At 43.1% G+C, this 17,559-nt stretch overlaps 2 protein-coding genes across 5 annotated transcripts; both read left to right on the plus strand.

Moving 5' to 3' along the window:
• Positions 1 to 2,656: 2,656 nt before the first annotated feature.
• On the plus strand, positions 2,657 to 13,092 carry LOC129837859 (protein lifeguard 1-like). Of its 3 annotated transcripts, none has more exons than XM_055904339.1 (7): positions 2,657 to 2,914; positions 8,608 to 9,114; positions 9,395 to 9,510; positions 9,754 to 9,954; positions 10,262 to 10,390; positions 11,547 to 11,690; positions 12,085 to 13,092. In XM_055904339.1, exons 2-7 carry the CDS (start codon positions 8,682 to 8,684, stop codon positions 12,232 to 12,234), a joined length of 1,173 nt encoding a protein of 390 aa, XP_055760314.1. In that variant the 5' UTR covers positions 2,657 to 2,914; positions 8,608 to 8,681; the 3' UTR covers positions 12,235 to 13,092. The 3 variants fall into 3 exon arrangements, with proteins under 3 accessions (XP_055760314.1, XP_055760313.1, XP_055760315.1); XM_055904338.1 differs by having other exon boundaries at positions 2,657 to 2,909; XM_055904340.1 differs by having other exon boundaries at positions 2,657 to 2,909; positions 8,721 to 9,114.
• Positions 13,093 to 13,194: 102 nt separating this feature from the next.
• Positions 13,195 to 16,876, plus strand: LOC129837861 (speriolin-like protein). 2 transcript variants are annotated; one of them, XM_055904342.1, is made up of 4 exons: positions 13,195 to 14,836; positions 15,231 to 15,355; positions 15,922 to 16,127; positions 16,568 to 16,876. In XM_055904342.1, exons 1-4 carry the CDS (start codon positions 14,767 to 14,769, stop codon positions 16,692 to 16,694), a joined length of 528 nt encoding a protein of 175 aa, XP_055760317.1. In that variant the 5' UTR covers positions 13,195 to 14,766; the 3' UTR covers positions 16,695 to 16,876. The 2 variants fall into 2 exon arrangements, with proteins under 2 accessions (XP_055760317.1, XP_055760318.1); XM_055904343.1 differs by lacking the exon at positions 15,231 to 15,355 and having other exon boundaries at positions 13,195 to 14,829.
• Positions 16,877 to 17,559: the final 683 nt, after the last annotated feature.

Genomic DNA, 17,559 nt, shown 5'->3' on the forward strand with positions numbered 1-17,559 from the left:
TCACTTGATCATCTGAAGAAGAAAAAATCTTGGTTGGTGTCCTCTAAACATTAACTCTCCAACTGGAGAGATTCTGAGGCTTGTTGATTACATAATCCCCCTCTCTTGAGAGATTCTGAATCTTGCTGATTACATTTTCCCCCTCTCTTGAGAGATTCTGAATCTTGCTGATTACATTTCCCCCTCTCTTGAGAGATTCTGAATCTTGCTGATTACATTTTCCCCTTCTCTTGAGAGATTCTGAATCTTGCTGATTACATTTTCCCCCTCTCTTGAGAGATTCTGAATCTTGCTGATTACATTTTCCCCCTCTCTTGAGAGATTCTGAATCTTGCTGATTACATTTTCCCCCTCTCTTGAGAGATTCTGAATCTTGCTGATTACATTTTCCCCCTCTCTTGAGAGATTCTGAATCTTGCTGATTACACCCCCCCCCCCCCCCCTCTCTTGTTAATAATGTAGATCACCTCTGAAACGTGAACCTGCTATGTTCCTAGAATGGTAAGTAGGTGAACTCTATCCCCTGATGTACGCATCCCAAATGGCTCCCTACAGTATTCACTATATCGGTCCCTGGTTTAAAAATAGTGCACTACATAGGGAATAGGGTGCCATTTGGGATATAGTCTAATCTCTCAACCCTTCCTAGAAGGGTCCTTGGTCTGCCAACTTGCAGCCACAAGTCTCTCTGACAGCTACAACTCTCCACTGAGTATTTCATCAGAACATATCAGTTGACCAATGTAAAATACATACCGTATCATCTTTACCATACCCTGATGATAAACATCCACGCTTCAATTCTATTAACACACATCTACATAATGAAGTACACTATACTGTATTCAGAAACCCTTTTTAATGGGGCTTTGACTTCATTCATGGTGTTGAATCTTATGAGATAGTTGATTGGTTCCTACATGACATTCCCTGCTGTGGTCAGTCAGGAAGACCAGCTTAAGGTTAGCGGTATTTGTGTGTGAGTGTGAGTGTGTGTGTGTGCGTGTGTGTGTGTGTGTGTGTAGGAACAAATGAAGCTGCAAAACCTGCGACTTGACCAGTCAGACAGACAGAGAGGATCCTGGGAACTCGTCTTTCCCCTGTTTCCACCTGGTTAGAATCCTTTTGAATTCCAGGCAAATCGGAACTTCAATGTGGGAATAAAGTTAAGACCACTGATGGCCACGTTAGTCACCATTAGTCTGTTTCAGTGGAATAGAGGACATGGTATATCGTGTTCTATCTGCATTTAAGAGTTACAATACGATACATACATTATTGTTCATTTTCATGGAGATACATTTTGTGAGGCCAAGAGTTGGTCATTTTTACGACAGCTGAACCCTATTAGGCAGACAGACAGCTGCAGAATGTCACCTGTCAGGCCTCAGTGTCTGAGTGTGTGCAGGCACAGGGAGGACAGGTGGTGGCCCACAGTCCCTCCTCAGTGGCAGGAACATTAAGATAGAGGAGTCCTCTTTATATCTGTGCCATAATAGTGTCTTTGACAGCATGGGCAGCGGAATTTAGGCTACAACCCCAGGAATCCCCACCTAGTTGACTACTTTAACTACTTTAAAATGGCGGAAGCATGCTGGAAGCCCTCAATGGTGCTGCCCATGCTAAAACTGTCTTTTGTCCACTAGAGGCCTCTATCATACTCAATGGGAAGGAGGAACAACAAAAGCCTTCTTGTGTTTTGTAAACAAGACCCATGATAATGTCTTCATTTCTCCATTCTGATCAATGTGAGAAAGAGTTAGACTAGGTCAGTGTCCTTGAATTCAACTAAATGCTAAGCTTGTGGTCAGTTCATTGAATTAGTTGTGTTACTATTAAGCACCCTGATGCCAAGACTGGGATTAATTGAAGAACACAGAGTTGTAGATGATTGAAGAACACAGAGTTGTAGGCGAGAAAGCTGAGGTCAGTGTGTGTGTGTGTGTGTGTGTGTGTGTTCAGATGTGACATGCTGACATCTAGTGGACATTTGGCCTAGGCTCACTTTTACTTAAAAACTGTTTTTAATAAACTGGCCACTCTAATGTATTAATCCTCATAAATAAACAAAAAAGGTATTATTGGAAGTACTTGTTAAAGGCCCAGTGCAGTCAAAAACATGATTTCCATGTATTTTATACATATTTCCAGGTTGGAATAATACTGTGAAATTGTGAAAATAATGATAATGCTCTTTAAGTGTAAGAGCTGTTTGAAAAGTAGGATGTTGTGGTGGGATGGAGTTTTGGTGGTGACATCACCACGTGGTACATTTGTTGACGTGATACATCTGTTGACCAATAAGAAAGAGAGTTCCAAACCTCTCTGCCAATAACAGATCGTTTTCAGTTTTCTCCTACCCACTCAGACCACTCCCAGACAGTCCTTGCAAAATTGTTGTTTGAGAAATTTCTCTTTGCTAAGAAGCTATTTTTGTTTCTTTTTGACCATTTCAATTGAAAACAGTCACAGTAAGGTACTTAATTGTTACGCATAAATGATTTAATATAGAAAAATGGCTGTATTGGCCCTTTAACGATCAAGTTTTAATATTTACTCATCATTGGCCCTATGTTGACATGTGGGCGAGCCCCGCTGCCGCCAGATGGCGCTATTATTCCTCACGTCTTTTGTAATTGTCACGTAAGGAATAATCGCGTCATCTGATGGCAGCAGGGCTAACAGCGTGCCACAGTTCATTCGAGAAATGACGTGCCTCACGCGGGGCGCGCATGACCTCTTGGACTGAAATATGTAACACAGGATTTAGCGGAACAAATATCGCCTACCGAAAAGGAAAGTAATTTTCTTCTTTCCTTTATAGCTGTTCACACGACTGTATTTCAAACTGGGAGCAACTTGGAAAACGCTTACGGAAAACGCTCAAACTTCATCCACGGAGAATACCGGTAATGTGAGACTGAGTTGTTTGTTGCAGTGGGATTTATATATATATATATATATATATATATATATATATATTGTACAGCCTGTTATAGTTTTCCACTTCTACAAAACAACAACGGTTGTCTATGGCGCAGTAATGGTTCTCCACAGCCGTAGTTTAGTCGACTAAACTGATCCTAGCTCTGAACTCATGATTCTTGTAACAGTGAAAGTTATTATTGGTAGAAGGGTGCAATTGCGGCCCGAAATTCGGGGCGTTCCTGCATCTGCACCTCTCAATATAATATACAAACGTATGTGGACACCCCTTCAAATGAGTGGATTCGGCTATTTCAGTCACATCCATTGCTGACAGGTGTATACAATCACACAGCCATTCAATCTTCATAGACAAACATTGGCAGTAGATTTTTTTACATTTAACTAGGCAAGTCAGTTAAGAACAAATTCTAATTTACAATGACGGCCTATCGGGGAACGAGTATGTCTTGTTAACGTTGTTAACGAGAAGAACGACAGATTTTTACCTTGTCAGCAAACTTTCGGGTTACTGGCCCACCGCTCTAACCACTACCTGCCGCCCCCATAGAAAGACCTTACTGAAGAGCTCAGTGACTTTCAACATGGCACTGTCATAGGATGCCACCTTTCCAACAAGTCAGTTCATCAAATTTCTGCTCTGGTCAACTGTAAGTGCTGTTATTGTGAAGTGGAAACGTCTAGGAGCAACAATGGCTCAGCCGCGAAGTGGTAGGACATAAAAGCCCACAGAACGGGGCCGCCAAGTGCTGAAGCGCAGCATGTATAAATCTCTGTCCTCGGTTGCAACACTCACTACCGAGTTCCAAACTGCCTCTGGAAACAACATTAGCACAATAACTGTTTGTCGGAAGTTTCATGGAATATGTTTTAATGGCCGAGCAGCCAAACCTAAGATACACATGCACAACGTCAAGCGTCAGCTGGAGTGGTGTAAAGCTCGCTGCGATTGGAAATGCGTTTTCTGGCGTGATGAATCACACTTCACCATCTGGCAGTCCGACAGACGAATCTGGGTTTGGTGGATGCCAGGAGAACGCTACCTACCCGAATGCATAGTGCCAACTGTAAAGTTTGGTGGAGGAGGATTAATGGTCTGGGTCAGTTTTTCATGGTTTAGGCTAGGCCCCTTACTTCCAGTGAAGGGAAATATTAACTCTACAGCATACAATGACATTCTAGACGATTCTGTGCTTCCAACTTTGTGGCAACAGTTTGGGGAAGGCCCTTTCCTCTTTCAGCATGACAATGCCCCGTGCATAAAAGTGAGGTCTATACAAAAATGGTTTGTCGATCATTGTGGAAGAACTTAACAGGCCTGCAGAGCCCTGACCTCAACCCTATCGAACACCTTTAGGATGAATTGGAACGCCAACTGCGAGCCAGGCCTAATCGCCCAACATCAGTCCCGGACCTCACTAATGCTCTTGTGGCTGAATGGAAGCAAAACCCCACAGCAATGTTCCAACATCTAGTGGAAAGCCTTCACAGAAGAGTGGAGGCTGTTATAGCCGCAATGGGGGACCAACTCCATATTAATGCCCATGATTTTGGAATGAGATGTCCGACGAGCAGGCGTCCATATACTTTTGGTCATGTAGTGTACTTCTAATGGTACTTTTTTAAAGCTAGGACTCCGGTACAGTGGGGTGACGGTAACGCACCATAACGTTGGATGCCAACCGTTGATAAACCCGACAGAAGAGGCGGGGGCAACAACGCTGGTTGCTAGCTAGCTAGGACTCCGGTACACATCAGGCGGGATAGGTAGCTAGCTAGCTAACGATAGCTAGGACTCTCGTACACAGGGGGCGACAAAGGTAGCTAGTTATGATACCGGAGCTAAGCAGCTAACTTCGAAGCAGTGTGCGGAAGCATGTATCACTATCAGAAGTGCGTCATCATCAATTACTTCCGAAGCTTAGTTTGATCATGTGCTTTTTCAAACGGTGTGTTGCAAAATGCGAGATCCCACTGATTTGGCCATTGTCGCTGCTTTCAAACACTGACCTGGACACAGCACTTACAAATATAGTTAGGATTTTGTTCAAAAAGTTTCACCTGACTGGTAGTTTAGCAGGTAGAGTATGGAACATTCAGGGACGTGAGGGATCTGAGGTCGAAACCCGATGAAGGAACACAATTTAGGAGAGAAAAAAAAAGTGAAACCACACTTTCTGCTCAGTTCAAATAATTTGTTTTATTTACTATAATATAATCTTCTGTCTTCAGCATCCTAAATAATGCCACAGACTCTGTTTGTTTTTTAAAATGTATTTTGAAGGCAAAAGGGAAGGCATGATGTGAACCTGGTATTCCAACGGATTATAGGCTACTAAACCAAGGATTTACTGCCACACCACGGAGTTTTGATGAAAACAGTGGAGAAAAAAACATCTGATAATCACACCGCTATTTTTTGCTGAACAGCAGATGTTACTAATGTGCATTGTGAACAGATAATGAAGCTCCCAGTAATTGACCCTTTTCCGGCACAATTTGGTGAAAGCGGTGAAGCCTTCAGAAAGCCTCGATTACCCAGCTAACTAGGATAACGTGTCCTGCACAGATGGAACCAGGGTTGCCAGATCTAGCTCAAATGTAAATGTATAGCCCAATGACCCCTGAAGGCCTGAACTAGCCCCCCCAAAAAATGTTGCAGCAAGAGAGGAGTTGCCACATTTATCCAATAAATCCTTTTCCAGGCTAAGAAGCAAAATATGGTTTCCCATCAAAATAATAATTATTGCGAGTTTAAGAATATGTCACAAGAGAAGATACATTTCCCTTATTAAACTCTCCAGATCATTTTCATCAATGGATGTCAATTTAACTTGTTTAGACTGCTATGCTTAAGCAATAAGGCGCGATGAGGTGTGGTATATGGACTGTTCTTAAGACATAGCCTTTAGCCATGGTATATTGGCCATATACCACAAACCCCTGACGTGCCTTATTGCTATTATAAACTGGTTACCAACATAATTAGAACAGTAAAAAGTTTTTGTCATTCCCGTGGTACACGTCTGATATACCATGGCTTTCAACCAATCAGCATTCAGAGCTCAAACCACCCAGTTAATAATTGTAAATATAAACTTGGTGGTTCGAGCCCTGAATGCGGATTGGCTGACAGCCGTGGTATATCAGACTGTATACCATGGGTATGACAAAACATGTATTTTTACTGCTCTAATTACATTGGTAACCAGTTTATAATAGCAATAAGGCACCTCAGGGGTTTGTGATATATGGCCAGTATACCACGGCTAAGGGCTGTATCCAGGCACTCCGTCATTCGTAAGAACAGCCCTTAGCCGTGGTATATTGACCATATACCACACCCCCTTGTGCCTTATTTCTTAAATATATCCCGTTTGCGCATGTGGATAACTATATAGATAAACCCACAGGAGGGTTTGAGTGATGAATATTGAACAGAGGATCTCAATCTCTGTGCAAGAAACACTTAGATTATCTTCTACAAAGGAATGTCAGGCAATTTTCTGGTAATTGTGCAGTCATGTGCCAGATGTTAAGACTACAAACTGTTATAAATGGCCTATTTTGGAGATTGACTTGTTATTTCAAGAACTGAGCATGAGTAAAACCCTTCGCTTGATAAGGTTATCCATAAGAAAGGAGACATTAGAATGCAGTTTATTTTAAACCACCTTTGAACAAATTTATCTAAAGAGCTCTCGTGCGCCTAAAGTAGTTTTCCAATGCTTTGTCGCCGTTATATCAGTTCTAGAGCGTTAATGATTTATGGAATAATGGTCATTAGGGAGGCACCCATCTAAATAGCCTTGGTAAAAAGTTGTCACGACGTGCTTGTGTGCTGCTCTGTCTCTGTGTCTCTGCTGCATAACTCTCTCAACCAGTGCTCTCAACGTACACACAACGCTCCGGTCCACTCACTCACTCACTCACTCACTCACTCACTCACTCACTCACTTCTCACTGCCTGATAGTCTGCGGCAGCAGGTCACAGTGAAATATATATTGTTTAAGAGAAATGCCATGGCGGCCGCAATGCGATTTAGAAGTATCCCAAAATCCCTCCACCCGCGACCAATACATTTTCACCCCTGACATCGTTTTCAAAGTAGCCCAATCGCAGGAAAATATCAAACATGGCAACCCTGGATGGAACGATAAACCAGATATTTGACAGGATGTATAAATATGAAGCATCCGGTTGGTGTTTCCATTCACTGAGAGGAAGCCCAGTGGCCAGAAGAGGCTCTTGGCTCTGCCCACCTCCCTGCTTGTTCTGCCCACTATGATTCATTTGGAAACGACGGGCTCTGATCTGTCTTGTTAGTTATCACAATATTTGATACCGGCAGACAGTGCCCTTAGCCCCCGAAAAACTCTGATAATACTTTTATTTCCCTTTTGACCCACATTGGAATCGCATTGACAATCAGGGGAAATCCAGAATATCAAGTGTCACACAAGAATTAAGATGGCGTGCTCGAGGGGGGGCGTTTATGCAGGAACCAATGGAATGCTTGAGTGGGGGGCGTTCCTGCAGTTGCAGGAATGCCCACATGCAGGAACGCCCCTAATTGCAGGCCGCAATCACACACTGTTGGACAATTCTTGTGAACAGTCTAGTTAAGAGCGGGACAGGGAGGGATACTTTAAAGGTTTACCACTGCCCCACTCGCTTCCCGTAACCATAGTTAATTTTTAGTGACTGATCAACAGTCACAGTTTATTTTTGGTTATATTATTTTGAGCTCTTACATTGTAATGAATAGCACACTGCTGTTTGCTTATCATTGTTCTAATCTAGATAGTTTTCTGAATCATGGCTCTCTCTCTCCCTCGTGATGCACAGTTATGACAGGGTGGATAGAGTATTCCCTGCTCCAGTATCTGTACATTAGAGAAGCCTCTAAACGGATTCAAACTCCCATTAGACAGCTCTGCAAGCGAGCTTACCGAATAGGGAGTTTCACTCAGCAGCTATGTTCATTTCCTCCCGTTACGGCCTGTATGTACTTCCAAATCACGTCTAAATAAAAATACAAGCAACCAAAAAAAGGTCATTTTTCAGCACCTCCAATGTATTGAGATGTTGTATACTTTCTGTTTGTGGCAGTATGAGTGCTGAATATGAGTGCTGAATATGAGTGCTGAATATGAGTGCTGAATATGCATGTTCTTTGCTTGTACATTTTTATTTATACCTTTTTTGGAAGTACATACCGGCCATAACGGGAGTAAATTCAGATTTGTGGTCAGTAAGGAATATATTTTGACATGATGCTTGCAGAGCTGTCTAATGGGAGTTTGAATGTGAGCTTCCTGGGCGTTAGAGAGGAGACCATCATACTCATTGTCGACATCTCTAATGCACAGATACTGGGGCAGGTATCCCCTAGGGATACCAGGATGGACTTTGGTCTCCTTTTAAAACCCCTTTTTAGATTAGATTATGTACTCTTAAAACCTTTACCATCCTAACCTACTAAGATACCTACTAGGATCCTAACCACCTACCTGACTAGGTGAAACATTGATGTGCCCTTGAGCAAGGCACTTAACCCTAATTGCTACTGTAAATTGCTCTGGATAAGAGCTTCTGCTAAATGACTAAAATGTCAAAAGTAACCTTTGTCATTCGTCATCATGTGTCTCTGTCTCTAGTTCCCTGTTTCTACAGTCCAGACAAGATCAACACTTCTTGAACCCCTCTCCTAGTGAGAGGAACAGACCTAGTGATGTCCCAACCTGACAAGAATATCTATTCTTCATTGGAGGGGGGCATCCAGCCCCCAAATGTAGGCTTTGGGCAGCCAAGCCCACCAGGATATGGGATGCCCTTCCCCAACACGCAGGGAATGCCGAACCCATTTGGGGGGCCAGGGCCTGCTCCAGGGGGGATGCCCTTCCCCACGCCTGGGGCATTTGGTCAGCCCATGTACTCCCAGGGTCAGGGGAACCCAGGATATGGGATGACCTTACCCAACACGCAGGTAATGCCGAACCCATTTGGGGAGCCAGGGCCTGCTCCAGGGGGGATGCCCTTCCCCACGCCTGGGGCATTTGGTCAGCCCATGTACTCCCAGGGTCAGGGGAACCCAGGATATGGCACTGCACCGTACGCTCCCATGCCTGGGGCCTACGGTCAGGGCTTTGACAACCCAAATCATGGTGAGTACTTCAAGTGTTAAAGGGATAGTTCACTCAAACTATCTTTTAGTCATTTGTTCATTAGTCCACAAAATGATGCATGACAGCAGTGAAGTTTTCAAGATGGAGCTCTTCCAGTACGGAGCAAAAACAATGTGTGTTATCAGTCATTGATGGATAGAAAGGGTCATTGGAAGTGTTTGTGGTCTGATGTGTGTTATCAGTCATTAATGGATAGAAAGGGTCATTGGAAGTGTTTGTGGTCTGATGTGCATTGCATTGAGTCTGTCTTTTCTCCCAGACCCAAACACTGGTTACCACAGCGATGATCAACCCCCAGCCTTTAGTGACAATATTTCCTTCTCTCTTGGCACCGGACTGGACGACAAGACCATAAGACGAGCCTTCATCCGGAAAGTAAGGGACAACCTGGATGACAAGAGGCTCCAAATCAGGACCTCAAGCAAACTTGAACTAAAGAAAAAATATTAACTTAAGATAAAATGGTTGTACGTGCATCTGTATAGCCATCATAATAATCAAACAAAATGGCTTCAAACCGTTTTTTAAAGAGCAGAGTCTACATTTCATCTGTAGTTGGAATTCTAGTACTGTATGTATCCTGTATCTAATAGTCTCTGTCTCCTTGTCCACCTACAGGTCTTCATGGTGTTGACCGTCCAGCTGATGGTAACATTCTCCTTTGTGGCTCTCTTCACCTTTGTGGAGGACATCAAAGTGTTCGTCAGGGCCAACACATGGACCTACTGGGTGTCCTATGGCGTCTTCTTCGTCTCTCTCATCACCATCAGCTGCTGTGGAGAGTTTCGCCGCAAACACCCATGGAACCTGATTGCACTAGTAAGTTAATAAGACCTGTCTCATTTAAATGGCCATTATTACCATTATATAATTATATACTTTACGGTCCTGTTTTCCAAACTCAGATTAAGACTTTACCTGGACTAAAAAACACGCTCAATGAAGAATAGTATTCGTAGCTGTTCTTTATGGGCCGGTTCTGTACATTTATCTAATTGAAGATGAAAAGAAATGTCTTATTCACTATAAGTTTGCATTGATATGTGCACTGCTACATCATAAGTTGCATAGGTATTGTTGAAGTTGTAAAAGAGGTTGTATGACTCCTTGCCTCTGGTGTTTCCAGTCCATCCTGACCCTGGCTATGTCCTACATGGTGGGGATGATCGCTAGTTTCTACGACACTGACTCAGTCATCATGGCCGTGGGCATCACTGCTGTTGTCTGCTTCACCGTGGTTATCTTCTCTCTCCAGGTCTGTATCCATCTCTCTCTCCTCTCTCCTCTCTCTCTCTCTCTCTCCTCTCTCTTCTCTTCTCACAGTTCAACATGGCATAGGGTTATCAGGGATGGGGTGTATTCTAGTCAATGTCAGAATTAAAGGTAGACTCCATGAAATGACATTGCCTTGAGCGAGATGCAAGTCTTCGCTCCCACACAGTCACACACAGTATCTGTGCATGGGTATGGGTTCACGTCACGCTGTTAGAGCGTGTAGGTACGGTACCAAAACAGAGGTGGAGTTGAGCCTCACGCTTCAACGCTCTTAGTTGGGGAAATTGATGAACTACGCTGTTTACTTTGTGCACCTACGTCATATCGCTGAGTGTACCTTTAAACAGCATTCCTATGGAATCAAATTTAACAGGAATTGACCCTGACCCTGCCATCATAGATACTGGCCCTGTTCAGTGATGGTACTGACCCTACCCTGTTCAGTGGGGCTAGTGATGGTACTGACCCTACCCTGTTCAGTGAGGCTAGTGATGGTACTGACCCTACCCTGTTCAGTGAGGCTAGTGATGGTACTGACCCAACCCTGTTCAGTGAGGCTAGTGATGGTACTGACCCAACCCTGTTCAGTGAGGCTAGTGATGGTACTGACCCAACCCTGTTCAGTGAGGCTAGTGATGGTACTGACCCTACCCTGTTCAGTGAGGCTAGTGATGGTACTGACCCAACCCTGTTCAGTGAGGCTAGTGATGGTACCGACCCAACCCTGTTCAGTGAGGCTAGTGATGGTACTGACCCAACCCTGTTCAGTGAGGCTAGTGATGGTACTGACCCAACCCTGTTCAGTGAGGCTAGTGATGGTACTGACCCAACCCTGTTCAGTGAGGCTAGTGATGGTACTGACCCTACCCTGTTCAGTGAGGCTAGTGATGGTACTGACCCTACCCTGTTCAGTGAGGCTAGTGATGGTACTGACCCTACCCTGTTCAGTGAGGCTAGTGATGGTACTGACCCTGCCTTGTTCAGTGAGCTTAGTGATGGTACCTACCCTACCCTGTTCAGTGAGCCTAGTGATATTATTATTGTTTGATAGTAAATGAGTCACCTCATTGGCTAATCACTAATATGTCCCTTTGACCTTTGGCATTCTTTCTGACCCGACCTCCGACCCCATACAGACCAAGTATGACTTCACTTCCTGTCACGGTGTGCTGTTGGTTTGTCTGATTGTCCTGTTCCTCTTCGGCTTCCTCTGCATCTTCATCCGCAACAAGATCCTGGAACTGGTCTACGCCTCGCTGGGCGCTCTACTCTTCACATGCGTAAGTCCTTGTCACAAATGCCACCCTATTTTCTTTATAGTGCACTACTTTTGACCATAGAAGTGTACTATTTAGGGAATGGTGCTATTAGGGATGCATACTAAAATCTCTTTCTTTGGTAATGATCTTGATTATCATTGGTGGTGTCTCTTCCTGTAGAAACGCTACTGGTGGTGGTAGTAGGGCAACTATTTAAGTATTCATGCAAGTGTTTTGATTGATGGGCCCTGGCCAAAGTAATACACTATGTAGGGAACAGGGTGCCATTTTGTACACAGACTTAGTCATTATTTTGCATGTGTTGTCAGACCAAATTAAGACCTTATCTCACTGCACAGATTTTGCTAAATTGTGACAATAGAATGATCATTCTTTTGAAAAATCTTGATTCCAGTTCTTGGCTGTGGACACTCAGCTGCTGCTTGGCAACAAGGAGAATGCCCTGAGTCCAGAGGACTATGTTTTTGCTGCTCTCTCCCTGTACACTGACATCATCAACATCTTCCTCTACATCCTGTCTATCGTTGGAAGAGCACGGAACTGAGAGCTTCCTCTAAAGGAACCATTGAAGGATGAAGGAGTCTTTTTACATTTACATTTACATTTAAGTCATTTAGCAGACGCTCTTATCCAGAGCGACTTACAAATTGGTGCATTCACCTTATGATCTCCTTTTTACAGGAGTTACTAATCTGTTCCCATATCTAGTACAACACCTGCTACTCGTTGTTTTATGTGCCTATGTCTCAGGTGAACACTGCTGTCGCCTGTCGTTCTAAATGTGGTTCCCTATGCGCTTTTAGAGCAGTGGTTTCCAAACTGTGGGGCGCACCTCCCCCTAGCGAACTCAGTCCGGCTTTGAACTTCCTCTTGAAAGTTGTAATAGTAGAATGCACAAGGTGACATTTCTAAATGGGGTGGTGCATCATCAGTTCCTCTTGTCAGTCATTGCAGAGCGTGTTGGGGGAACCCTGATTTAGCAGATGTTCTTATCCAGAGCCATGTATTTTTCTATTGCGTTACTATTTTTCTTTGCTAATTTTCGTATTTTTTAACTCTGCATTGTTGGGAAAAGACTCGTAAATAAGCATTTCACAGTGAAGTCTACACCTGTTGTATTCAGCGCATGTTACAAAACATTTGATTTAACTTAGTCAGTTCCTTCATCTTGGGTAACTAAACAACCACATATCACAGTCATAGCGAGTAACTCTGCTTGATAGTACTCCCTCATGTTTATTGTGATCAGTTTTACCACAATCCATACTGGTTTAAATAGTGTAGTGTGAATAATTTAATAATATTTTAATTCAATTTGTTTTGTGATATTTCTGATGTTTGTGAGTCTTTGCAGCTGTATTTGTTGATAGTTATTCAATTAAAACTAAATTGTGATCTCTTTCTTCTTTGTCAGTGCTGGTGATTACTGGATGCTGCTAAATAGTTTATAATAGTGTATGAATCATGATTATGCACTTTGGGATATGTTTTTTTTCTAAGCCAAAAGCATGAATGTCAGTTTGTTAATTATATTTTCCAGACATTTGTGCCTAGTTTTCAGCTTTTCAGTCTGGAAAGAAATGTTTTGAGAAATGATTTCCCCTGATGCAATGCAAATGTTGAGCGTCAAGAATGACGTATAGCCTATCTGTTTAGACATCATAAAGGAGATTCTGTAATTATGTTCGATGTGTAATTATGACACATGACATAACGGTGTAATTATGACACATGACATAACGGTGTTAAGTTAAACCGAACGTTCTGACACCCTATTATGATGCTATTTATAACCTATTTCATTTGAGGGTTTGATTTATAAAACAGACGGAAAGGGTCTACAAAATTGCGAGTTGTGTCTCAATTGTTTGAACGCCTGAAGTAGGCGCTTGGAGTCGGAGAAGTGTCTTGGTAGATATGGATACAGAGGGGGGCGGTGCGTCATTGCGCTTGGAGAATGAGAAACTGCGGTACGAGAATGACAACCTGAAAATAAGGCTTGGCTTGATGGAGGAAAACTTTGATCTGAAGTCCAAACTGCAAACCTCCGCTCTAACCAGCGATACTCTCAGGAAATCGACAGGTAACTGTTCAAGTATGGTTTACGCATTGCAATCGACATCGATGTGGGTGATGGTGGTGCGTGTGCCACTCTTTGCCACTAGAGGACGTCCAAGACATGTGACAAGTCCGTACCGTTAGAATTAATAAACAGGTTTGGAAAAGCTGAAAAATTGGAATTGGATTTACACTATACGGCGGGAAATTTAATTTAATTAATCCCAACCCTGCATATCAGTACTGCCATGCAGGTCCGAGCAAAGCACCAGCTAAAATATTGGAAATATAATATTAAGGGTGGCAGATAGCCTAGTGGTTAAGAGCTTTGGGCCACTAACCGAAAGGATGATGGTTCGAATCCCTGAGCCGACGAGATGAAACACCTTGTAAGGAGCTCTGGATAAGAGCATCTGCTAAATGACTAACATTTAAATAATTTATTCAATTTATAAAGCTCTATTCATTACATAAAGACATCTCATAGTGATGTAAAGCAACAACAGCAAAAAACAAACAATTTAAAAACAACATTAAGTTCATGAGTTGATCTAAGGACAAGAGACTGAAGGTTGAGAACGTTCATGGTTCCATTGTTTAGACGTTGCCAGATCTTAAAAGGCCTGGACAGATATTTTACCTATCGACTAACCAAATCATATGTTATAGCAATCTGTCAGTCGATGACGTCGCACGCAACCATTGGTTGATGCGTGCGACGTCTAAGCAACCCATGGCTTGAGTGAGGTCAGCAGAGGGGGGATGTAGTCAAAGGGGGGAGCATCTACATATATTTGCTTATTTTTTTTAGCCTGGTTTCTTTTTGTCTCAATTTGTCACCCTTTTTGCATTTAGAATTGATTCTGATGTGAATTTCCTACCCACAGGCAAGAACACAACTATTCAGTGGCAAGACATCGTGGATGAGGACAGATTCAAACATGAGCTGCATCAATCTTCCAAACATCCTCACAGAACGTCTTCCCCGGTTAACCTGGAGTCCTACACCAAGAGCTGCATGTGCACAGACCCACGAGAACATGAAGATACTGCAAGCTGTTCTTACGTCATGTCTCAGAAGGTGAAAGGTGTGGGAAATGGTCGTTTGCTCATTAAAATGTTGTGACATGATCCTTAGAGAAAAATGTTAGTCAGAAATTGAATCACCATTTTGTATCAACTGAGCTGATTATGACAATATTGTAATAGCAGAATAGAATAGAAAAACATGTATTCAAAACTATTGTGTTGGTCCCAAATTGCACCCTATTTCCTATATAGTGCATAACTTTTGAGTAGGGCCTATAGGGCTCTGGTCAATAGTAGTGCACAATATAGGAAACAGGATACCGTTTGAATGTTGTTTAGAATATGAACATTTTGTTAAACTAGCTGTGGATGAATGTTGATGTTGGTGTAATGAGATCTATTGAGGTAATCCATGCAGATTCAGAGGTTGGTGTAATGATGTTATTGATTCAGATCCAGAGCGGTTGGTGGGGGAGATAGCCTTCCAACTGGATCGAAGGATCCTGTCCTATGTATTCCAGGGTCAGAACAGACTCTATGGGTTCACTGTGCTCAATATACGAGACAAGATCATTCAGGTGGGAACGGTGTGTGTGTGTGTCTCTCTCTCTGTGTGTGTGTGTGTGTGTGTGTGTGTGTGTGTGTGTGTGGTCATTCCAGTTTTTGAATTATAAGAAAGTTGAACAACACATTCCTTCTGTCAGCTAAGGGATAATAGGCTAGTTGAACAACAGGGTGTGGTTGTGTGCCATGTAGTCATTTCAATGATTCACACACAGATGGAAATCAAAGCCTCCCAAACCGGTTTATTCCCAGGTCAAAATGGTTTTCCATTTCCTAAGAAGTTAATTCCAAATCTGTTCTAAACAAATGTGTAAGAGAGAGTTGGATAATGACATGTACAGTATAACTGAATTAGAAACTCTACAGGCTAATCCCCCACTCCCATGAGGTTGTTACTGCGTCCCAAATGGAACCCTCTAAACTATATAGTGCACTACTTTTGACAGCGTGTGTGTCCCAAATGGCACCCTATTCCAAATGGAGCCCTATGTGGACCCTGGTCAAAAGTAGTGCACTCTATTGGAAATAGGGTGCCATATGAGACTCAAACCAAATGCTTGACCCCCGCCCTTTTCCTCAGGTGTCCACACACCCTCTGACGGGGAAGGTAGACGAGGGCTACAGGCTCCAGCTGTCCCAGCGTCACGCTGAGCTGATGGCCAAGCTGAAGCAGCTAGGCTATAGTATGACTCTCCACCCCCCCTTCACAGAGTTCATCATCAACACCTACGGCATCCTGAAGCAGAGGGCTGACTCCTACAGCGCCCAGGAGCTGGGATACAACAGGTGATGATGTAGCTCCCATGTAGTCCCTTCAGGGTACAACCTCGGCTGTGATGTCAGAGCTCACCTTTCCTGCCATCAGGTTGGAGGTGTCAGACAATTACTGTAAAGGCTGCACTGCACGCTTCAGGAGGAGTTTCATCCCTGTGGGGGGGGGGGTTATCACCATGAATCATTAACAATTCTATGAAGCTTCCTCCTATTTGTGCCGGTGTGGGGGGGGACTGTTTACTGTTGTTTGTTTGCTGCCATGTTACAATGTGATTTATGTAATGTGTGGTTTGTGTGTTTTTGTATGTAATATGTGGTTTGTGTATGTAATGTGTGGTTTGTGTATGTAATGTGTGGTTTGTGTATGTAATGTGTGGTTTGTGTATGTAAGGTGTGAGTTGTAGTAGGATTTTCCTCTTGTAGGACAATAAACAACAATCTAATCTCAACAGCCCGGACTTCCTCAGGAGAGTTGTTATCAACACAGCCCCCTCCAAACTGCTGAAGGATCTCCTGCTGCTGTTCAGTTGCCTCTCTTTCATGGCCAGGCAGGACGGCAAGCCCCTCTTCCTCTGGTAGACGGGCTGGGAATAGCTCTGGTCCCGGGCGTTACGTGCAGCTTGCTGATTCTGAGCCTTTTATAAATGTTTAGGACCAGAGCCAGACTGGGACGGCCACTGAAACCACCTCCCTCCACAGCAGAGCAGTCGTCTGTGGAGAGTCAAGGTTTTACACTATAAACAAATGACTCAAACCCTTAACGTGTCTAAGCTTGTATTGCTTTGGAGACAAGCGCTCTCTCTTACAAACTTCACTCCGCAGACAGGACAGCTCTGCATCTCCTGCATTGGACCATTTCCTAATTTAGCCTTTTTTTAAATTCATATTTTCCGTTCACTTGGTTTGTTGGTTGGTTGCACTGAGGCTGGCTTTGTGAGTTACCTGACATTATATTTCCATATTGAAATGACAGACATGGAGAAACCTGGACAGAATAAATACTTCCAGGGCTCTTTGGGCCATTTAAAATGCATTTCATCAAAGAAAAAGCAGTCTGCTTAAGTAATGTATACACAACTAATTTTCATATACACTGAACAAAGTTTAAACAACGTAAGATATTTGTCCCATGGTTCATGAGCTGAAAAAAAAAATCCCAGACATTTTTCATACACACGAAAAGCTTATTTCTCTCAGATTTTGTGCACAAATTTTGTTTACATCCCTGTTAGTGAGCATTTATCCTTTGCTAAGATAATCCAGCCACCTGACAGGTGTGTCATATCAAGAAGCTGATTAAACCGCATTATCATTACACAGGTCCACCTTGTGCTGGGGACAATAAAAGGCCACTTTAAAATGAGCAGTTTTATCACACAACACAATGCCATAGATGTCTCAAGTTTTGAGGCATGGTGACTGCAGGAATGTCCACCAGAGCTGT

Source organism: Salvelinus fontinalis, chromosome 38, assembly GCF_029448725.1.
Source record: "Salvelinus fontinalis isolate EN_2023a chromosome 38, ASM2944872v1, whole genome shotgun sequence".
NCBI lineage: Eukaryota > Metazoa > Chordata > Actinopteri > Salmoniformes > Salmonidae > Salvelinus > Salvelinus fontinalis.